The sequence below is a fragment of the Tetrao urogallus genome (assembly GCF_951394365.1).
Source record: "Tetrao urogallus genome assembly, chromosome: 2".
Lineage (NCBI taxonomy): Eukaryota > Metazoa > Chordata > Aves > Galliformes > Phasianidae > Tetrao > Tetrao urogallus.
In genome coordinates, this window is record NC_136814.1 from 3,450,382 (window position 1) to 3,474,143 (window position 23,762).

Consider the following 23,762-nt stretch of genomic DNA (forward strand, 5'->3'; position numbering starts at 1 on the left):
ATTGTTCGTGGTGTTTGTGGCATGCAGCCTAAGTCATTTGTTCTCGTGTTACAGCCAAGGACCACTCCGGGATACGTGATAAATTATCTAGCTTGATTTTGTTGCTTCTAAGTCCAAATGACTGTGTGTTTCTTTAGTACCCTGCTCTTTGTTGTGGCAATGTGGGTAGATGAGAAGCGATGCTCTGGGTATCACTGGCAGATTTTTCTGAGGTGAAAGGAACACTTCTGGCAGAAATCTTTGTGTTTTTGTTATTGATGAGCCCAAAGTTTGCACTTGGAGCTCCTTTTTTCTCTTCCTGTTCTGTCTTGATGTTCAGTATTCAGTACCATTGAGTTGAGCATGTAAATATTTGTCCGTGCCAGTGCACTACAAATAACAGATGCTGATCTGCTGCTGCTTTCTGTTTTTTCTGCTGTATTGTTTTCTGTTTTTTAAATGGACCTCTGCCAGATGCACGTGGATCTTGTTTTTGATTTGTTTTTAATGATGGAGCTTTTTAAATGGTGCTAGTGAAAGGCTTTGTGACTCTTAGACACAGGAAGCACAAGTGTGTGCGCATCTCTGCAGGTACGTGTGTGCATGTATGCACGCAGACTGCAGTGGCCCAGTGCTGGAAGCATTGCACATCAGAGGACAGGAGAGCAGACCTAGTTAACCGTGTATTTTGTATTTAAGATCTAAATATAAAATGTAAGGCTCTTCTCTATTTTCTTGGATCTATTTTTCCACTTTATTTTGTGGCACAGCCCCCAACCCCGCTGCCCTAAGACGACTTGACCCACGTAATGATATATTTTTCTAACTTCTCCTTTAAACCAGCTCCTGTTGCTGTCTCCTGCAGGTCTTTTGTGCATGCCAGGCACTACCTGTTAGCTTCTGGCCCTTTTGCTGTTGGCTCGGCTGCCTCGTTGTTGTGACATGCAGAGGTGTTGGCAGAGGCTTGGCACTGAGCAGGACCCTTATGTGTCTGGGTGACGGATGGATGGAGCGTGCTTTGAAGAGACGTAGGCACTTTAGGAATTCTCCTTATCATTTTAGAGACGTGTGTTTTAAAATGTCTGCAACCAAAGCTTCTCTGTGCAATGTGTTGTTTGAGTAGGGCTGATGGAGCTACCTACAGCATACACTGACAGACCTGTGAGCCTGTGCAGTCTGTCAGCAGTTGGCATTTCTCTGCAGTGGAGCGAGATGCTAAGAATGGAAACGTAGCTGCTTTGTTTGGCAGCAGGGCTGGTTGTGGAAGCTCTGGTGGGCACTGCTGCAGTTTGGACTCTGTCTTTTGTTTCTCTTGCTGTAAGGATGGTGTCTGCTTTTATCCTGGCAGCTCACGTGTTGGCTTTCACTGCTCTTTGTTTTTAATCTAGATGTTTATTGGAGTAGAAAACCATTGGATTGACAGACTGACCTAAAAGGGTTCAGTAGTTGTGAAGCAGTACTGCTGTTTCTCGCTTGCTCAAGTGTAAGAAAACCAAAAATCACTGCTGGTACACAGTTGTTTTTTTCTGTCTTTTCTCCACTGTCTCACTTATTCTCCATAGACTGTTCTATGCATCAGATAACTCAAAAGGTGAGACCCAGGAGTGCAGGGCTAGGGTCAGCCCATTAAGCTGGGAAGATGCTTGGTCTCCCATACAACTTCAGTTTCCTCACTTCTCAGATGTGTTTTGAAGGCCAGCGTCTGGCTGCAACAAATCCATTGCTGCAGCTCAGCCCACCTCACTTCACGTCTGTCTGTCGCATGGCCTTACCAAAGAAAGTCTCTGAATTGCATTTGTGGGCCTGCTCTGTCTTCACCAGAGATGCTCAGCCCATCAGAAACATGAACTAATAGGTGTTTTCCCCAACCTGGCCTGGGGTGTATCAGCATCCTCTATGTGTTCTGTGCCTGAAAATACTGGGCATGGGCATAGGGCACAGCTAGCGTGGTAGGCAGGTAGAGAATCTCAGAGCAAAAGTTGCACTGGTTGTAGGTATGGTCTCATTTTGTACAAGAGGGCCCAAAGATGAACTGCTGCTGAACTTACCCAGGTTTGGAACCACTCTGGTTTGCCTCTGTGCTAAGCATAGGCATAGCCTACAGAGGGATTTGTCTTGACTTGGCTCCAGCACCTTAGCTGCACCCACTGAGGGGAGGTTTTACTTCTGTTAATGTCACACAGAACCGAGGTGTTTTATGCCTTTTTTTTTTGGTTTGTTTTCCAATTGTCAGTATTGTGCACAGCTGTGATAAGATGCTTCTGTTGCTGGTGGACCAGAAGACCATACCCACGGGGTTATGTGGTCTGTTACTGTGCTCTGGAGTAAATATCATTAAAACACAAATGTTAGTTCTGTATAAATAGGCTACAGCATGACCTCCAGTGTATCAGTCGTAAATTGTTAACAGTTTTAAAATGACAATCTGCCACTCTGCTGTCTTTTTCCCCCTCAGTACCCATACTATGAAAACTTATTAATGAAATGGCCTTAGCAGGAATATGATGTCTTGTGTGAATCTGTACATTAATAAAGTGAAACTCATGAACATACAGAGCAAGCAATGTTGTTTATGGGAAAATACACGAGGCAGGGGTGGGTCCATCTGAATATTTCAGTCTTTTAATAAGAATGGCTCATACACATAACTCACATCTGTCCATTCGTGGAGTACAAAAGCTTCCCTGCCTACAGGTACTAATGCTCAGATTTACTTAGATATATCTACAAACTCTTTACATTGGTCACTGGGAATACTGAGTTTCAACAGGACGTCGTGCTTGAATAAATATTTCAAATATAAGCTCTTGGAATGTTCTCTTTAAAAAAAAAAATCCCTTTCTCTAGATTAAGTTATGATTCTATGGAAACATATCAGACATCCCTTTAAGGTTCAAAAATAGCTCTGTGCCACAGTCTGGATATCTTTATTGCTTTGCCAACCCCTAAGCCTTAGAATAAGCCCTAACCAGGCTCGATTGTGCTTACCTTTGCACTAATGCAATCTTTCAGTTTTTCCTCACAGCTTCAGATGAGCTTCTGTGGAAATACTATATTAATATTGAAATAAAGAGAAACAGAAAAGCAAAACAGAGAAGTAAATTAGATGAGCTCCAGGCTTTTAACATGCTGACTCTGGGAATCTGGTCCTGAAGTGGAAGAATCAGTGATACGGGCAAATTGCTTTTGATTCACTGCTGCTTCCAAAAAAACGCAGTCATCCCAGTCAGAGCTGTCACTTGGTACTTCCTCAGTGGCACCTATTTCAAAGCTCTGTCCCTGCACAAGGACAGTGCCCTACTCTTCCCCATACTCCAGGCAGCTTAACCTGAAGCCAAGCAAAGTAACATTTTCATTTCAGTTCAGCTTCTGTGTTAGCAAAGATGCCCAAGTGCAGGAAATGCAGAGCTTGCTCACCCTGGGCAGTGACTCTCAGACTTTCCCAGCTACTGGCCATGATGGAAGACAACAAGGGGATTCAGTCCCTGCAGGACTGACTTAATTTAAAAGGAGGCAATTGGAACAGCAATGCTGAAGTGATGGTGGAGAAAAGAACACTGCTGACCTATCTGGACCAGCAGAAAAGTGCTTAGCTACAATTCAGCAGGGAAGTGTCAGTAAGCTGTCTATTCTATTCATTGACAAGTTTTATCCTCCAACTGCTCCAGCTTGAAAGCTGGCTGAGTACAAGCATCCAAACTGCACCAAGATTTACTGGAAAGCAACAACAGCACCACCCCCTGCACAGACACAGCACTTGGCTCCCACTTGCCTATGCAGCAACCAGAAAACCACAATTCCTGAAATGAAACTTCAGCTCTTTCCAGAGCTTGCTCCCCCCCCAATTCCCAGGGAACAAGCTGGCTTACTGCTTGGCTATTTGGCAAAAGCAGAGACTAACCAACGTTTTCCTGAAATGCAAACTAGAGAAACAATTTATATAAAGAATTTCCATTTGAGAAAATACAGATTTGCTTAACTAAACTAGTGGGTTGAGAAACACAACATGGTTTCTCTCGATTGTACAGGTGTCATCAAATCAAACGTGCACCTTCTCTGTAGCCTAGCTGAGCGCAGGTACTTCTGCTCAACTGCACCCACCTCCAACCTTCTTCTATCTGCAGGGAACAACCTTTCTTCAGCTGATGAAATCAAACTGGATTTGGTATTACTCTCCCCTGCCTTCAGGAGATGGGGCTGTATGCACTGGATGTGGACAATTACATTTTGGAAGAAATCCTGGTAATCCAGGCAGGTCATTCACATCTACCTCTGCTTCCTTTTCATAGCTTCTCCTAGTTCCCTCAGCAGGTTATTGGCAAAGTCAAGTGATTATACAAAGTGTGCAGCTTGGTCTGGATTGAGTAACACCAAATTACTCCATATTCACCAAAGCATGAAGCTGTGGCTGAATAGATTCTGTCTGTGTATGCAGTACTGTCAGCTCACTAAGAGTGGTAGCAATAAGGGCTCCCTGGGGTCCCGGGGTCCCATCTGACTTACAGTCAGTCCCCGTTGCAGAACTGCTGTCATGCAGTGCAGTCACAGCCCCCGGGACAGCAGTGAAGCTCTGATAGTGGCCATTTTCAGAGAAAGACAGCAGCTTCTCTGGCATTTTAGGTGATACATCATACTCTTCATCTGGAAGCTCTGTCTTGTGAGCCTCATCATTCTTAGATGCTCCTTCAACAATCACAAGGAAGGACTTCCACGGTGTGTTTTTATCATGGATCTGGAAAAACAAACCAACCAATTGACTGAGAAGGTCGAACGCATGGAGGGGCAGCCCCTTCCAGGCACGGCAGGGGGGCTGCATCACCACGTGGCCTCAAAAGGAGGCAGCAGGGCTACAGGAGGACAGGGTCTCACCGAGGTGTGCCGCCGCAGGGTGGATTTGTCAGTGAAGGTCCGTCCGCAGGCATTGCACATGAAGGGCTTCTCCCCAGTGTGTATGCGATGGTGCCGCTGCAGCGCATTCAGCTGCGTGAACTGCTTCCCACACTGGTCACAGCAATAGGGCCGCTCACCTGGAAGCACAGCACGCGGTGTGTTACTCCCTGGGTAACCTGTTAGCCCCTGTGCTTCATCACAGAAAAGAGATGATATTCCACAAGAGGAAAACGTCAGCACTGCCCAGCTTGCGTCCGTTGCTCCCACTGTGGTGACACAAACACTGGACACACGGTGCAGGAAGAAAGGAGAGAGGAAAGCATAGCAGCCAAGCAGCAGTTTTGTTTGCTGGGGAATGCTGGCAAGGTGCTTGCTGCAGGGTGGCACTGGGTGGGAAAGCATGGTATTTACTACAGGATCAAAGTAACATGAGCGAATTGCAACCTGTGTACCACCACAATCCAAGCAGAAAGGACTGTAAATGTGAAAGGTGGGCAAGCAGACAGAAAGGGATTGGCTTTCTGCAGTGCCTTGTTGAAAACTAAAACAGACATAGCACTTTGGTCTCTAATAAGGCTCATCACAAGCAGCTGCATTACTAGCAGCATCTGCACAGCTGTCAGAAATACTTCAGAGATTTGCTGTAAGGGTCAGTAAGAAATCCAGGTAAGTATTAGGAGAAAGGGAGTGAAAGAAAACAGACTGCCTCAAGAGTCAAAACTTGCTTGCAGTGTAGAAATTCAAGTAATGGGAAATCCAAGAAATGAGAAACATCTTGTCTGAACTGAGCAACCAGGAGAACAAAGGCTTCAAGTTGTGACGGTTTGTTTCAAGCAGCAACAAAAAAGAGCACCTCCTACCTGTGTGAACTTTTATGTGCTGGTAAAGTGAATTCCTCTGTGCAAATGTTCTGAAGCAAACTTCACATTTAAAAGGCTTGGACCCCGTATGGATTCTGTTGTGGTGCTTCAGGTACTCTTTAGAAGCAAAGCTCTTCCCACACGTTTCACACATAAAAGGTCTTTCCCCTACAGCAAGGATGAAGAGAATTAAGCCAATGTAGCATCTGAGAATGCTACTATACAGAGAAAGGCTACTGCATGCAAGTTAACCACACCTCACAGCAGGATCTGTGCAGACTGAGGTGACAGCAGGGATCTCTGCATAAAGCACTGAGCTCTACCCAAGAGAAAGCTGCATGGACTCATTAAGAGTGAGGCCGACCACAGCCATTTAGAAGTACACCAAAGTGCCAAGAGAACTTCATAATATTCCTTGGGCTAACAGTTCTGAGAAAGCTCTTTTTTAAAAGGAGTTAGCCAAACCTTTTATGGATGACTGACACATCTCTGGACACTGCGAAACACCTAAAGCCACAACCCATGCTTTAGGTGCCAGAACCTGACTGAGTGGGAGCACCTTAATGAGTTCCTTTCCACCTGTAAGAACCTTTCTCACTGAAATTCTATCTTGGGACGAGAAAATCTAATTTTATATCAAAAACTGCAAAAAGGCATTTGGCTTCTGAGTGATGCTAAGATCTCCTGGTTTCACAGCAGGCTGCCTCCTAGGTGTAGCACGCTGCAGAAGCGAGCCTTACCTGTGTGACATCTTTTGTGATATATAAGCATGTGATTCTGAGTGAACCTGGCACCACATTCATCACAGACAAAAGGCTTTTCACCAGTATGGATTCTGAAATGAGAAAGCAACATTAAAATACCAAGGTCTGTTACTTTCTTTCAAAGCACACCGCAGTCTTCACTGTGAGAAGAGCAACCGTATGCCTGCACAAGACTTCACTGTCTTTTGCAAACACCTTCAGCTGGGCCCAACTGTGCTTTCTGAAGTGCTGCTCTCATTTTATTTTGCTGCAAGATCAAGGCTCAGATCCAGGACTTTTTTTTTTTTTTTAGGGTAAAACACAAAATGTTAAAGTTAGAAATGGAATCAAATGTAGAAACCTTACATGCAGATAAAGAGACTGAAAGAAAAATGTCAGCGGGCTGCGACCTAAAGTGAAGTGATTATCTTCCCATTGCTGGCTCTACCAACACAATATTCCACACAGAACACGACTGATGCCTTCCTTAGCACACTGCTCCTGCAGGGCCATCAGGTAGAAAAAGCTACAGTGGACACAGGTGGCATCAAGGAGCAGAACAAGAACGTGCCACTTCTGCGTGGGCACTTTTAATTCCTGTCACTCCAAGGCAGCAGTGTGAGCTCCAGGGGAAGGCTGTGTACAGGAGGGCCAGCTCACACAAGTCTTGCCCGTACCAGCTTTCTAGAGCTTAGATCTTCACCCCGTGCACATTTCAGAGATCTTTTGAGTAGTGTTGCAAGTGCACTGCCTTAGATGTAAAAAATACACAACAAGATGAAAAATTCTCACTATAGACCGTCATGTTACACAGATGAGGACAACCACACTTTCTAGCATTCAGCAGCCTTGCTGAATATTCATGATGGAGAAACTCTGGTTATGTCAAAATACTGTTTGTGAGCGCAGAAAGCAAATACTTGTGGTATGGACAGGACACACAGTGGAAAAGTTTCCATACAGCTGCATCAGCAATTATATCACAGCGGCAGTCTGGCTGAAGAAGTCTGCTTCTGGGTGTGCTTCCTACCACTGGGAATAAACCCACTGCTTTCAAAAGGCAGAGATAAAGCCCTTAAAAACCAAGAGCCTCGCTAAAGAGTCTCTCCTTTGAGCTTCCAAGACTGTGCACTTGTATCTCCATCTTTGAGCCCACACCTCATTTCACCACTCTGCTCTGGATGCCCTCAGTGCCTCACTCACCTCCAGACATTGACATACCAGCCTGTTCCTGAGCAAATTTCAGCTTTTTGCTATGCTTAGCACCCATAATCTGTGGCATTCTTCAATTTAATACACAGCTGTGTCTTTTTAGATTATTTTCATACTTACTGCATAACATTTTGCTATTGAATATAAAGGGGCATCAAATTAGCTGAAGTAACGATAGCCCTAACTGCACAAATCACTCATCATGGGTTGCCTTTCTCATGTATTCCTATGTTTAAAGTTAGTGTAGTTCAGCAGCAGGCAGCCCGAGCCCACGCACCTCTCCTGAAAGGAAATTACAGAACTCCCTTAACCTGAAAAGCAGGAGAAAAGCCACGAAACAAAGAAATACTGAAGTTTTCCAGTCAGTCACGTTTTACACCCCCACTTCACTGGAAGGCTCAAGGTGTGATCCAGGGGATTCCGCTTCTCCCCCCAGAATCTAACAAGGCCAGTTAAGTCTGTTCATACCTCATGTGTGTTTTAAGTGCAGAAGGCTGAGAAAATTTAGCCTCACACTCTGTGCACCCATAAGGCTTGTCGCCTGTATGCGTCCTTTCATGGAGCCTCAAGGCAGTTTTGGAGCTCAACCCCTTTCCACACTGCTGGCACTGATGACGCTCCCCACCACCCTCATGAACCTGGAGAATGTGCCTCTTGACGTCCTTCTTCCTCTTGAACTTCTTACCGCAGAGCTCACAAGGGAAGTGGCGCTCGCTGCTGTGGACATGGCGCTGATGGCTTTTTAGGTTGCACCGGTTGGCAAAGGTCTGACTGCAGGTTTCACACCGATAAACGATTTCGGCTGCGATGCCGTGGCTGTGCTTTATGTGCTTGAGAAAACTTTTCTCGTACAGGAATTCCTTCTCACACGTGCTGCACTTGAAGTTACTGCCTCGTTTCTTTTTGTCCTCTTCGGATTTTTTCACGTTTTCTCCCGTTTCAAAGTTGCCGTCGCACTCTTCGCTTTCAGGTTTGATGCTGTCTTCCGCTTGCTCCTCCTCCCTCTCTGTATCACACACGTCCTGGTCCTGTGGGTAACTGTCCTCTTCGACAGCAGCCCCCGCATTCTTTTGCTGCTCTCTCAGCCGCCTCGTGTATTTCTTCTTTGGGATTTCCACAAACACTTTCCTCCCAGCCAGTCTCCCGCTCGCCCTTCTGATTTTGGCATAAGGAGGCTTCATCATTTCCTTCTTTTTGTCTGCTTTCTCTTTTGGTTTGGCAGCTGGCACCTCAAGAGACAGTCCAATTCTGGGCCTGCCACCCGGGGAACCCGCAGGATCCGGAGGACAGCCAGCCTGCTCGGGTTCTGCCACAGCAGCTGCTTTACACTCGAGCAAACTGCTCGGCTGGGCTGCACTCTCTTCCTCGGAGTTCTGTGATTCAGAGAAATTTTGCAGCTCCAGCAGCACCGACTCAAGCATCTGCTTCTTTAACTGAAAGCAGGTTTCTGAGAGGTCCAAGCACTTCAGCTTTTCGGCTATTTCTAGCATGCGCTGCACTCTGTCCTCTTCCACTTCTACCTTTGCAGTATAGACAAACTCAAGAAACGAAGCAAAATCAGCAACCTGGACCTCGTTCAGGAACACATTGGTTCTCGGGCCATCCATGCTCTTCTCATTAAGGAAGACCTCCTTGAAAAATTTGCTCGTTGCTGCCAACACAGCTTTGTGTGCCACGAACTCTGCCCTGACACCCTGGTACTCCACACTGACCGTCACGTCACAGAGGTGGCCCAGGAGACGCAGCTGGTGCATTTCATTCAGCAGGTTGATGGGAGAGGACTTGGATTCCAGTAAAACTGCATTACTTTCCATCTTTCTTCTCTCTGCAAAAAGCTGTTAACAACACTGCATGTTAAAAAACAAAAACAAAAAACCCTCAAAGATATCAGCAGCCAAAAATCACGTCCAGATTTCTGAGAGTGCTTCACGTCAGATTTAAGCACTTCAGGTGCTGAAGCTTAAGAGAGCACACTTTCAAAGGAGCATTGTGAGAAGTCTGGCTTGCAGCACAGACAGGACTCCAGAAGTGTCACCCTAAGTGGCAATATCTAAAAGCACACTGTCAGTCACACACATTTCTCTGAAGTTAATTTGCTTTTAAATCTCAACCGCAGTTTCACCTGAACCACTAGAGACTATGACAAAGTGTAACAGGGGCAGAACAAACAGAGGGAGATCAAAAGAAAACTTTCCATTAAGGCATGAGGAATTAAACAGTTCTTCTCCCCCCCTAGTCAGGCAGTAAGAAGGAAAGTTTAAGTTAACTGCAGTCATCAGTAATGACAGCTTTAAACAGGCTTTTCAGTTAAGACATTCAAACAAGATTTGGATAAGCTTCCAAATGCTCATTAACTAACAGAAGCACAGGAAACTGCGTAAGCGTGTTCTCCGATTGTAAACTCAAGAAACCAGAAAACTTCCCCAATGTTGTTTCTCTTATAAAGCAATTCACCATTCAAGTCAGGTTTAGGTTGGATATTAGGGGGAAGTTTTTCACACAGAGGGTGGTGAGGCACTGGAACAGGCTGCCCAAGGAGGCTGTGGATGCCCCATCCCTGCAGGCATTCAAGGCCAGGCTGGATGTGGCTCCGGGCAGCCTGGGCTGCTGGTTGGTGACCTGCACACAGCAGGGGGTTGGAACTGGATGAGCATTGTGCTCCTTTGCAACCCAGGCCATTCTGTGATTCTATGAAGCTTAGAGCCTCTAAGTTTCGAGCACCCACAAAAAAACAGACTCGCAGCTCAATACAATATTCTGCTAAAACAGTTTGGAGACAACATTTTCAAGAAGGCCTAATGCTGCAAAATAGAGAGCTACAGAACACACAGGAGATTATTAACAGCCAGTAAAATGACAAAAATAAGAAAAGAATAATAGTAGAAAATGAAAAGGTTTCCCTACTATCATACAACAGGTAAGTGGCAGATGAGGGAACACGTGCACATCTGGCACCCAAACCTCCATCCTTGCTCCAACAGAGTCTCCTCAGAACCAAACCCTTCACATTTCCCAGCCTTCGAACCTTTAGCTTGATGCATTTCACAGAATCACAGAATCACAGAATCACAGAACTGTAGGGGTTGGAAGGGACCTCCTGAGATCATCGAGTCCAACCCCCCTGCCAAAGCAGGTTCCCTACACCAGGTAGCACAGGTAGGCATCCAGGCAGGTCTTGAACATCTCCAGAGAAGGAGACTCCACCACCTCCCTGGGCAGCCTGTTCCAGTGCTCCGTCACCTCACTGTAAAGAAGTTCTTGCGCATGTTTGTGCGGAACTTCCTATGCTCCAGTTTCTGGCCATTTCCCCTTGTCCTGTCTCCACTCACCACTGAAAAGAGTCCGGCCTCGCCATTCTGCCCCCCACACCTTAGATATCTATAGACCTGGATCAGGTCCCCTCTCAGTCTCCTTTTCTCAAGGCTGAACAGACCCAGTTCACTCAGCCTTTCCTCATAGGGGAGATGCTCCAGGCCCTTCACCATCTTCGTGGCCCTCCGCATTTAAGATTTAAATAGTCACATCAACTATTTGAAAGACTTGGTTACCACCCAGACCCCGTTATACTAAGAAGGAAAGCAGAGTCCTCCCATCTGCCTGTGCCAGCCCTGAGCATAGCAGGCACCCCAAAGCCCCACTCTTACAAACGAGCCCCAACACCGTGCTTTAGCCATTGTTTTTAACGAAAGGCTGACGCCTTAATAACCGCGGACGGTGGAATCTAAAAACATTTCCTCTTCTCTCTATTTACCCAGGCATTTCCTCCTCCCACGGGCACTCTGCATCGCAGAGCCGTTAAACAAAGCCTCGTTCAGCGTTTTATCTGAAACAACCAACGCTATCGGAACTTCACTTTCTCACCCCGATACGAGGTCTACGGTTTTTTTTTTTCAAGCTGCTTATCGTGCCACTTCCCGAGGCCCCACGCACTACCGCAGCACACACCACGCGCCCCGCACGGACCCAGGGCACTGCAGGGAGCGAGCCCTGCCCGCGGGGCGACGGCTCCGCCGCCTCCCAGGCCTGCCCAGCTGACGGGCCGCCCGCGCCCACGAGGAGTCGGAAAGCAGCACCGCGGCGGCTCCGTAGCCGCCCCCAGACGCGGAGCGCCTCCCGAAGGCGCGGCGCCGCGGCGCTCACCTCAGCCGCGGCGCGGGGCAGCTCTCGGGCTCGGGCCCGGCCCGGCCGCGCCGCTCCTCACGGCCCGGGCTGCGGGCGGCGGCCGGAAGCGCTGCCGAGCTGGCCCCGCCCCTCGGTGCCGTCGCAGCAGAAATGACGTCACGAAGCGCGACGGCTACGCTAGGCAACCACGCGCCTGCGCCAGCCTATAGCCATTAACGCGCCCGTCCTTGATTGATCTGCTCACATCACCGCTGAGAGCGCACGTCTTTATTCAGAAACCCGCAGTGACGCACAGTGACAGCGCGGCACCTGCGCAAACACACATCCGCATACACTTTCCTAAAGAGATACCGTGTGATGCAGCCACAGCTTGGTAAAAAAAAAAAAAAAAAAAAAAAGGTGAAGCTGTACGCAGAGTTAAAACCCACCCGGCCCAAATACCTGCAGCACGCCTCATGAAGCCTTCCTGCCCGCACGGCTTCCCGGTGACACGGCGTTACAGGCACAGGACGGAGCGGTCGGTGCCTTCTGCGCTGCTAACGCTAGGTGGCACCTGCTGTACTTGTTTAAGAATGACGCTTTCTGGTTTATAAAGTTTACCTCGGTCAACTGACCAAATTTCTGGTACCGAGCCCTCGTCCATACAGGCTCCCGAGAATGTCTCTATTTTGGACCAGTTGTGGTTTTTTTTGGTGGTAAGGTCTATTAAGAAGCTTCTCCAGTGAGCGTTTCGGTCATGAATCTAGAGAAAAAGGGGAGGACAACGACATGTGAGATCTTCCAGCAGCCACTGCCGAACACTGAATTCAGTGAGACATCGCACAGCAGTGAGGTTTGCTCACTGTGCTAATCGTGCTAACGTGTGAGCAGCAAAAGCTGGATTTGCAGCATGAGAACAGAGCTGTTTTTGCCAACTCTGCACTGATTTTCTGCCAGAGAACGCTTCCAAAGGAAACTAGATGTTCAGCACGTAGGCAAACATTACATTTATAATCTTGCAATTGGAAAAAAAAACACCTTATGTTCTCCTTTAGCAGTCACACTGAGGGTATAGAGGTTTCTGAACACGGCCAATTTTGGCAGTCAATTTTTTCAGTGCATCAAAACTCCAGAAATGTGTAAAACTATATTCATGGAGACATTATAAACCATCATGCTAGAGGCTTAAAACAGTGCAGAGGTGTAGCAGTACAACACAGAATACTTCTTTTAAAAAATTACTTATTTAAATAATTAAGATACTTAATATAAGCATATTAAGTAACCACTGTCCCTCCTCATCCCTCTTAAGATCACATTTTCCTTTTGAAGACAGTACAGCTATTTGGAAGATGACTGATTTGGCAGCCAGCAGTGGGAGCTGCTGTGCTGCTAGATAGGAGAAAATTCTGCACACTGCAGAAACATGTTTTTAAAAGCCATGTACATGCTATGTCCATCTCCTAACCCTAACCTTCATTCTTCCACAGTTTTTAAAAATAAACACCAGAACTCAAGCAACAGTGTGAACCTCCAGTAAGCCATGAAACTTCTCTCAGAAACTAAGAGTCACCGCCGCAGCCTGATTCCCACAAGGGTTTGAGGGTTCACAAAATCCTGGAATTACTCAGGCTGGATGGAACCTCAAAGCCCATCTAGTTGCAATGCCCCTGCCATGGGCTGGTTGCCCTCCATTAGATCAGATTGCCCAAGGCCTCATCAAAATGGCTACGATGGGGCATCCACAGTTTCTCTGGGCAGCCTGCGTCAGGGTCTCACTACCCCAAGTAAAAAAAATTCCTCCTAATATCTAAACCTCCCCTCTTTTTAGTTTAAAACCATTCCCTCTTGCGTCTCATCTGCCCACATAAAAAAAAATATCAGTCTCCCTCCTGTGTGTAAGCTACAAGGGGTTGGCATACCGACACGTGTCTCCGCAGGGTGGACATGTCTGTGAAAGTTCTCTCGCACGCTCTGCACTTGTAGGGCTTCTCCCCAGTGTGAATACGCTGATGGCGCCGGAGAGCGCCCTGCTGGGTGAATGTTTTTCCACACTGCTCACAGAAATACGGACGGGTCTCTAAATGGCAAAGAACAGCAATCAGTGGCTTTGAAGGCAGTTTCTTTTGGCTCCAATTTCACAGACAAAAAGCGTATGGAAGTTTGAAAAGACGAACGTCGGGATAAAGCTGTGTATCTAGCAGGAATGTGCTTGGGGCCCTGGCTTCTAAGGTTAGGTGATAAATGTTCTCAAGTCTTCTCTGGCTGTGATGGAAAGCCCAAGAACAGCACCCTGATCTTGCAAGGGGAATAGCAGCACTAATAACAGTCACTCCAATGTCCTCCAACAGCACACAATACACCTCACTCTTCTGGACAAGTGTCACTTGATATAAGATGGTACCTTGCCCCATTTAGCAAGTCAGGATCAGTAGCAGCCCTGCGTCTCCTCACCACCTAACTCAAGGAGCTTATAAAAGTGGCTTTGGAATAACATGTCACCATCCAAACAGTAAAATATTTCAGATCTCAACTTCCAGTGCAGTTTATTTTCTCGGCCCCAATTTGTTTGTTTCATTACCTGCGTGGACATTACTGTGCTGAGCCAGTGAGGCTCTCAATCCAAACGTCTTCCCACAAACCTCGCACTTGTACGGCTTAGCACCCATGTGGCATCGTTTATGGCATTTTAAATATTCATTGGTGGCAAAATGTTTTCCACACACATCACACTTAAAGAGACGCTCACCTGAGTAAGAAGGAAAAGGCACTCTGAATTCTTGCAGAAGCTTTCACCTAACCACAACTCCTTTCTGGCTCTGAGTTGGCAAAAATCCCCTTCTCTATGTTTATGTTCATAGAATCACAAAACGGCTTCGATTAGAAGCGACCTCAAGGATCACCAACTTCCAAACCCCCTGCCACAGGCAGAGTTGCCAACCATTACATCAAGTGCTAGATTAGATTGCCCAGGGCACAATCTTCCTGTTGCCTTTCACTTGCTCAAATGTTTTTTTTTTTTCCTGGAACTGCCATGCTTTATAATTTTTATCTTTTGGTTATCTGATTTCCACGTATCTTTGTCCCTTGGTTCTCTGTATATTCTCTGTACATGTGACCTTACTCTCTCACTTAACCCTTTATCATAATTTCATTCCGCAATACTCCAGTCCCGCTCCCACACATCCATTTTTGTACTTCAAAGTGACTTTTCAAGTATCCCTCTATCCCTGGTAGTTCCCTCCTGGAAGCCTTCTGTGAGTTAGAAAAAGAAGTGTTCACTTCCAAAAGCCCACTAATTCTTACCAGGCAGCAATGGGAGGTGATGGAAGGAACAGAAGTATTTAATGCTTACCTGTATGCGTCCTTTTGTGGCCAGTGAGTTTGCCTTTATCAGCAAAGCAAGCACCACAGTCCTCACAAACATATGGTTTTTCCCCTGTATGGGATCTAAAAGAAGCAAAACACATAAAAGGCTATTAATAACATAGCTCTTGTTCTTTAAAAAGTATATTTCTCTATTTTGAAGTATTTTCTATGCATTATAGTAAACACACTTTATTTTTTTCTGATGATTTTAACTGGAAAAAAGTACATTCTGTTCAGTCAGGAAATAGAGCATTCACCACTATCTGTGCTACACTGAAGTGCTCCCATTTAAGGGTTTACTTTTTTCTCACTTTAAGGCCCTAGAAAATCCTTTTTTTTTTACAAACAGGTTATGTTTATAGTGTAGCACTGGAAGGGAGAAAGCAGGAAAGATGACATGCTGCTGCAGTTCACATGCAGACTGCCTCCAGCACAACACCAGCAGCAGATCTTGAGACACTGCAGGCCACATTCTCAGCTTCCATAACCACTCAGCCCTACGTCCCCCGGCCTGCAAAAGCCAAAAGGCACTAAAAAAAGTCAGGCAAGCAGTGTTTCCAAACACATGCCAGACACCTGACTTTAAACTAGTTCAAATCAAAGAAGTCTAAGGCAGGGATCCTGATGTTTGATCTTAACATTTGATCATCCTTCCTTATTCCAACCCAAACAGCAAGATTTGAAAAATCACGCCTAACTCTGAGCTGTCAGGAAAAATGCTGCACGTATGAGGCAGCAGTTACCCAACACAAATCCCACACGTCGCTGTGACAAAACAGTGCTGGCTTTGCTGGCTCAGCTGACACAGATACTCAGACATTTCAGACGTTTTACTGCTCCAGAATCAGCATGCCTCACCATTTTTAAGATCATTGTAAGAACACTCAGGAGACAGAAAAGACCTACTGACCCCATCATCTGGGTCTACAGTCTAGAAGGATGGAATTTCTCTCTCCTAGATTGGCCCTCTAGAACTACAAACTATCTGCTAGGCTCACTGTTAAGAAAGATGGGACATTCCACGGCGTGATTCACTGTCTCTTGGGGAGGAAGCATTTAACACAGATACCACTAGAGAGCAATTCATCCATCTAGCTCTGCTGACTACACATGGAGCCCAAATGAGGAGTCCAGCTTTTGTAGCGCGTAGAAAAAATGGAATCCCACACCAAATGACTTGCTCAGAGTCACACGGGAAGATCTTTTCATCTTGACCTCTGGAGTCTTTTGCTCATTTTTCAGCCTATTTCTCATCAGTGAGGGCCATCATCTTATCACAGAATCACAGAATTGTAGGGGTTGGAAGGGACCTCCAGAAATCATCGAGTCCAACCCCCTGCCAAAGCAGGTTCCCTACAGCAGGTGGTCTTAAGTAATCTTAAGTAGTATTTCCACAAATGGACGTGGATCAAAGAGGAGAAATGTACTGAGCTTTGCTAATGACACTAAGTTGACAAGAACGCAACTGAAAGCAGGAATATGCTGGGGAAAAAACAGTAAAGGTGATCTGCGAAACCAAAATACAAATGGACAAGATCCAACACCGTGCAACACAAGCACAGTAACACAGCAACTTCTGACAGGGACTTCCACTGAAAAGCAAAAATATCACCAATTCAAAAAGACAAAGCAGAGACCTCCGTTCAGAGTCTGCTGACTGCTCACCAACTCTGTGAAGTGACTGCAGAAGAAAAATGTGAACTGAGGCAGTGCAGATGAAATACCACCAACGAAGGTAAGAATTAACTGTAGTCCTGTTGTACATGGAGTTTCTGGGACCTCATTCCATCTACTGAGCTGCTCTTGCTCTTCCACACTGAAGAATATAATGGGAGATACAGAAGGGACCTAAAGCACACACTCTGTTTTACTAAGAGACGTTACAATTACTCCGTTTATTAACATGATTACTCAGGCTAAATACTCTTCCCCCCTGCGCCTCCCATAAACACAGAAGGGACATAAAAACACCGCTCAAAGAGGAATATCTTAAACACAAGTCTAATCCATCACAGGTGTGCATAAATGGAAGGTTTCCAAAGAGTAACCTTCTGGAAATTCACCACATTGCAATCACAGGAGGAGAACTGATCTGCTCCAGAGAGACTGCAATCAGATGATGACGGGAGCTACGATGTAACTGTCTGTGCTAGTGGGGAAATACATGCAGTGACTTACAAGGTGCCCGGGTTATTGACTCATGCACCCAGCTCACTCTCCTAGCCTCATTCCTTTTCTCTACCTGCAAGACTAAGATGCAAAAAGCACACAGGTGTGCCACAGCTGGAAGTACGTAACTTGTGCCACACGCACAGATATACCTGCACAGGGCAGGGCACCCATTAGCCAGGCAAAGTTCACAGGCTAGCATCAACAAAGCAATGTAAACTTTCCCTCTGAACTGAGCTGGGCACACACACAGGTCAGCCACTGACATACGTGTTGTGTGAACATTCCTGTTGCCACAATACAAGCCAGGTCTGCAAGAGCAAGCAGAGCTGCCCAACAGATCTATCAGAAGGAAAAAAAAATAGCTGGTGCTCAGGAGGACCTGCCATTCACACTGAAAACATTCCAGGGGTTCTTCCCTTTTTTGCTAACTATATTTCCACTCTGCTGTTACTGAAGGGCATTGGATGCATTCCTGGAGCTCACTGTCTACTTAAGCTATCTACAATCATTGCAGTTCACATTCTGCAAAATGATGAAAATCAGAGGACGGTAAAAGGAGACAATCAAGAAATTTGCTTCAAAAGCTCATTCTCAGTGTAAGCTAAAAAACTATAAGTAATACTTTGATACCCACTGTCATTTTGAAGCTAAGATTGCTGTCATTACAGCACTACCAGCCTTTCTGCTGCATACAGCTCAAGATGGACAGAACTCACCTTCCCCGAAGCTGCTCTACAACAACCATTGCAGCAGATGCCCCCACCCTCCCATTCCTTGCCAGGAAAATATTGGCTTCATTCACCAATATTTAGTGAATGCACTGCTGATAGTGATATCAGACGACAGTGATAGTGAATGCACTGCCCAGTCTAACAAAAAACACGGGTGAAACACATTCCCTGTTAACAGGCATCACTGTGCCTCATTTGGTAACAGCTATGTCAGAATCAATTCCATCTTGCCCCACGCTCATTAAAAACAGGCTTACGAAAGGAAGTGTCAAGGCTACACTGAATTGAACTGTAAGGGCTTTCTGGTCTGTTTTTCTCTCCTTCCTTTCCTTTAGACCATCAATAAAACATCAGTTGTGAATGGCTGATTTGTTCCAGTTCCAGCAGGTATATTCCAGGCTCACTGCAAGGCTTTTTATTTTGAAACTGTTTCTGATGTACCATTGCTATGTTAACCATCTGCCTGAGTGACAAGGCCCAGCTTTATTAGGATACCCTCTGTCTGCTCACACACCTATGCTGCACAACCAGGGGCAGTCTGAAATACCTCAAAAATAAACACTGCAATGGCATCGTATCTATGTATATTGAAAGATTATAATAGAATAAGCAGTGTGAAAGACCCACACAGAGGCAAATGAAAAATATAGACCATATTTATTATTTATTAATAATGAAGGAAAAAAACCCTGCAATCCAAGCCATGTTGTTTTTCCATCTCATGATGGATGTCTTCATGAGCTGCTAGGAAGGAACAGGAATGACTTCCTCTGGAGGTGGAGCAGGAGTCTGATAGCTTTCTGCACTTCACACTATGTGCTGAAAGAGCAAAGGTCCTTTACTGCCATCACCTGGAATCAGTGCAACCAGCAAAAGGAACTTCCTCTAAAAGCAGTGCATGCAAAATTCATTCAGTTGCATGCTGTTATGTGGACAAAAGGACAGGATGGGATCATTCAGGTTGGAAAAGAACACTCCGATTATCTAGTTCAACTCATCACCAGCATGTCCAGTAAGCCACATTCCTCAGTACCACAGCTACCTGCTTCTTCAACACCTCCAGGAATGGTGGTGACTCCAGCACTTCCCTGTTCCTGTGCCTCACCACTCTTTCTGAGAATTTTTTTTCCTAATATCCAACTGAAGCTTCTCTCGTGCAACCTGAGGCCAATTCCCTTTCGTCCTACAGCTGGTATCTAAGAGAAGAGGCTGACCCCCACCTTGCTACAACCTCCCTTTAAGGGACTTTTAGAAAGGGATAAGGTCTCCCCTGAGACTCAGCCACAACAATCCCAGTTCCTTCAAGGAGATCATCTTTTGTGTGTTTTGCTACAGTTCCTGGGAGGCAAAGGCCCCAAGCACCAATGTTACCTTCAGCAAAAGGGCAATGTATGCCTAACCCAAAAGCTCCGCCAGTAGCGATGGCTACACAGCAGTGCTCTGCAGTGCAGTTTGAGAATGGAACATCAGGTCCTAGGAGAAGGTAGATTTGCTATAGCAGTGTATCCAATGAAGCCATTCATGAAACAGTCTTCCCCGGGCAAACCGGATGAATCTTTCTGCCCACTGGTTTAGGCAGCGTCAGTATCTTGGATCACATTTCCTTATGTGACTTTCCTTATCACAATCCCCTAATTATGCAAATTAAGTATGTGGCTTAGTCGCTGCTCCATTCTGACAGCGAATGGTCCCTGCTGCTGTGACACAGCACGTCACCATTGTGACCATTGTGAACATTCCATTCCAACCCCCGCCCCCCGCCACAACAGCTGCCATTGCACTGCATCCTGCTCCTGTGGAAGGACGAATTTCATGGCCTGGGGAAAGAGCCACGGACAAGAAATGCTGCCAGGGTGAGAAATTAATCATTGAACATGTCTCCACTTTACCAAACACATCAAAGGTTTCTATCCTAAACAAGCCTTCAAACAAAAGATTTCTTGGACTCGCCTAGCTGTTGAAATTGTCCAACAGCAAGCTTGGAGACAAAGGTGAAGAAACAGTCTCTAACACTCGTCATCCTGCTTCTTTATACAAAACCTCTCTCGATAGGGCTTCTCTCTGCCATCTCTCAACAGGGGCTTCTTTCAGCCCTCTCTCCAGAGGGGGGTTTCAGTCTGGAGAAGAGGAGGCTCAGGGGAGACCTCATTGCACTCTACAACTTCCTGAAGGGAGGTTGTGGTGCAAAAGGGTCTGGCCTCTTCTCCCAGGCAAATAGCAGGACCCGAGGAAACGGCCAGAAGTTATACCAGAGGAGGTTTAGGTTGGATATTAGGAGAAACTTTTTCTCTCAAAGGGTGGTCAGGCACTGCAATGGCTGCCCAGGGAGGTGGTGGAGTCACCGTCCCTGGTGGTGTTCAAGAGGCGTCTGGATGAGGAGCTACGAGATGTGGTTTAGTGCTTGTGGTGCTAATAGGAATGGGAAGGTGGTTGGACTAGTGATCTTGCAGGTCATTTCCAACCTTGTGATTTTGTGATTCTGGGTTCTTCCAGCCCTTTCCAGACTGGTCTGCCTTCTGTGTCCCCATTTGGCTGCCAGTTGTGACCAGAGAGTCACAGGCTCCCTTGCTGGCGCAGAACAAAGACTCTCGCTCTAAACCACAGCATTTCACATACAAACAGCATCTGTTGTTTTTTTTTTTTTTTCCCCCTCGGGAATTTCCAAGGAGTAAAAGAAGCCCTTAATTTTAGCTCTCTCAAACAAGACAAAGAAAAGGCTTTTGAGCACCACCTCTAGAGAGGTCCTTGATCTCCACAGTCATACTAACACTGAGACAGTGTTAGACACTGAGGACATCAAATTGATGCAGCTCAATATGTGATCTGTTCTTGGGCTTAACACTATTTTTGTACTGAAACAAGGATAACATTAATGCAAGACCAAAGAAAGCAGCATCTAAGCTAAGATATGGGGCAGACCGCCTACAATGTAAATAGGAGCATTTTGTGTCTGCCGGGTGCTGATTTGTGAGCTGCATATGGAGATGTCATACATGTAAAACAACGCTCAATTAGGTAAAACTGAGTATCTAATCCCAAAAGAAATGGTATGTGCAATTCTCTAAGTGCTTATGTGGAACAAACTGCTCTGTGCAAAGATCAAAAACAGTTGAAGATCTAAGAAACCGGTAACAGAACTCAACTCTCTCAAAGCATTCTCTTCCAAAACTTTCACCAGTTGCAAAGCTTCCGTCGCTTTACAGTTCTTCCAATCTACATACAGAAAACTCCAACTGACAGCTTCCCAACAAAGACTGTTGGGATTTACACATCATCACTCCATAGATTATTACACCCCACTTGTGAAGAGCTACGGGAACCCAAAAGACACACTTGGTGCTGTATTTCTTCTCTTCTACCTCTTGATTAGCAAGAGGCATGAGAAGATCGCAGAAGATCGTATTACCTTCTTGTTCCTGCTAACAAGAGACAAATTATACCCGCCCCTTTATTTATTCTTCCATCTTAGCTTAAGGGCATGTCATCAGACTTGCAGGATATTGCTACCTTACAAAAGCTTGTAATGGAAAACAAAACCCTAAGCCTTAAAAATTACAGCTTGCTACATTCTTCTCTTAGTTCTTGGAAGCAGTGAAAATGCTTCTGGTAAGTTCTTGGCAAAACCAGGCACAGAAAAACTACACACCTCAATAAGCACATAGACAAAAACGATGAGAAACACAACCGGTGAAAAGATCTCAGACTAAAGACAACACCCTCAAAGAAAACAGCCTTCATCCAGAAAAAATGCTTCCATGGCAGGCCAGCCATTCACTAAGCCCAGGTCAGGCAGCAAACACAGGTGCATTTCTTGCACCTCCCAATCCTGGACAAGCCAACCCTTTTCCAGGGCTGCACAATTACTATCCATCCAGGCCACGACATAACAGTTCCCCTCAACCTTTCTTTCCTTATCAATACTTTTATGCTCAGTGTCAAAATTGCTGGTTTTTTTTTCGGAGGAGAAGCACGAAGGTGGCCAGGATAAAAAGAGGAGGAGCAGAGCAACAACAACGGGCGAGGAAGGAGAACGGTGAGGAGAACAGCAATGAGGGAAGAGGAGGAGAAAGGGGACGAGGAGGAAAAGGTAAGTGACAACAATGAGGGAAGGAGATGATAGATGACGAAGGGTATTGGGAGGTAGAGAAAATTAGGAAAAGAGGAGGAGAAGGAGGAGAAAGGAAGAAAAAGTAATGGGAGGAGAAGAGAAAAAAGCCATGAAAAACAAAAAAGGAGGAAAAGGAGAAAAAAGAAGAGGAGAGAAGCGATAGTGAAAGGAAAAGATGGAGCAGCGGGTAGAGGAGGAGAAAGAAAGTAACAGGGATGATGGAACACAAAGGGGGAGGAGGAGGAGGAGGACAACAAAAGAAGTGATGATGAAATGGAGGTCGAGATGGAGAAGGCAGAGGAGGAGGAGGAACAGAAGGAAAAAAGCAGCGACCAAAAAATGAGGAGGAGGAGAAGGAAAAAAGAGGCGATGATGAAATAAGGAGGGTAAGATGCAGCTGGAGGTAGAGGAGGAGAAGGAGGGAAAACAAAACAGCAGTGACCACGAAATGAAAAGGAGGTAGAGGAAAAAAGAAGCAGTGATGCAATGAGGTAGAAGAGGTGGAGGAAGAGGAGGAAGAGGAAGTAAGCGGTCAAAAGGAAATATCAGGGAGGAATATGAAAAAAAAAAAGCAGCAACCAAAAAAGAAGGCAGAGGAGGCAGAGGAGGTAGTGGTGGAAGAGACAAAAGGAAGAGGAAAAAAAGCAGGAACGATGAAATGATGATAAGGAGCAAGAGGTGCAGGAGGAGAAGGAGGAGGAAAAAGAGGAAAAAAAGCAGTGATAAAAAGATGAGGAGAAGGAAAAATAGAGGAGATAAAGGGTATGAAAACAAATAATGAGGGTAAGCTAAGTGGTGGTGGAGGAGGAGGAGGAGGAGGAGGAGGAAAAAACAGAGACAAAAAATTAGGAGCAAAAGGAAAAAACCAACGGATTAAAAATATGGTGGAGGTGGAGGTGGTGGTGGTGGTGGTGGAGGAGGAGGAGGAGGAAAAAAGTAGCAACTACAAAATGAGGTCGATGAGGAAAAAACCAACGTCTTCGAAATATGGTGGAGGTGGTGGTGGAGGAGGAGGAGGAGAAAACAGCTACAAAGGATGAGGAGCAAGAGGAAAAAACCAACATCTTTGAAATGTGGTAGTGGAGGTTGTGGTGGAGGTGGTGGTGGTGGAGGAGGAGGAGAAGGAAAAAAGTAGCAACTACAAAATGAGGTCGATGAGGAAAAAGGCAGCATCTTTGAATTATGGTGGAGGAGGTGGAGGTGGAGGTGGTGGTGGAGGAGAAAAGCTACGACAGGAAACTGAGGTGGGGAAGGAACAAAAGGGAGAGGACAAGGAGCAGGTAAGAAGCAGCGCAAACCAAACAAGGAGGGTAAGGTGCAGGTGGAGGTCGTGGAGAAGGAGGAAAAAAGCAGCGATGACATGACAAGAAGGACGAGGAGAAGGAACAGGAGGAAAAAAAACAGCGGCAAAAAGGAAATGACAAGGATGTAGAGGGAAAAATGAGGAACAAGGAAATGAGGTGGAGGAGGCGGTGGTGGAGGAGGAGGAGAATGAGGAGGAGGAGGAGGATGAAAAAACAGAGACAAAAAATTAGGAGCAAAGGGAAAAACCAACGGATTGAAAATATGGTGGAGGTGGAGGTGGTGGTGGTGGTGG

General features: G+C 45.9%; 2 protein-coding genes across 2 annotated transcripts in view; both read right to left on the reverse strand.

Moving 5' to 3' along the window:
• Positions 1–3,844: 3,844 nt before the first annotated feature.
• Positions 3,845–9,498, reverse strand: GZF1 (GDNF inducible zinc finger protein 1; the record flags this gene model as incomplete). Its single annotated transcript, XM_079532769.1, has 4 exons — positions 3,845–3,855; positions 4,483–4,711; positions 4,849–5,006; positions 8,310–9,498. The coding sequence occupies 4 exons, from the start codon at positions 9,496–9,498 to the stop codon at positions 3,845–3,847; spliced, it is 1,587 nt and encodes a 528-aa protein (XP_079388895.1).
• Positions 9,499–12,302: 2,804 nt separating this feature from the next.
• Positions 12,303–23,762, reverse strand: part of LOC306944285 (uncharacterized protein) — a gene marked incomplete at both ends in the record, with an annotated part of 42,907 nt that continues 31,447 nt past the window's right edge. The window contains 4 exons of the mRNA XM_079532771.1: positions 12,303–12,548; positions 13,708–13,865; positions 14,367–14,534; positions 15,141–15,235. Of these exons, the coding sequence (XP_079388897.1) occupies positions 12,303–12,548; positions 13,708–13,865; positions 14,367–14,534; positions 15,141–15,235 (667 nt within the window). The remainder of the gene's footprint in view (positions 12,549–13,707; positions 13,866–14,366; positions 14,535–15,140; positions 15,236–23,762) is intronic.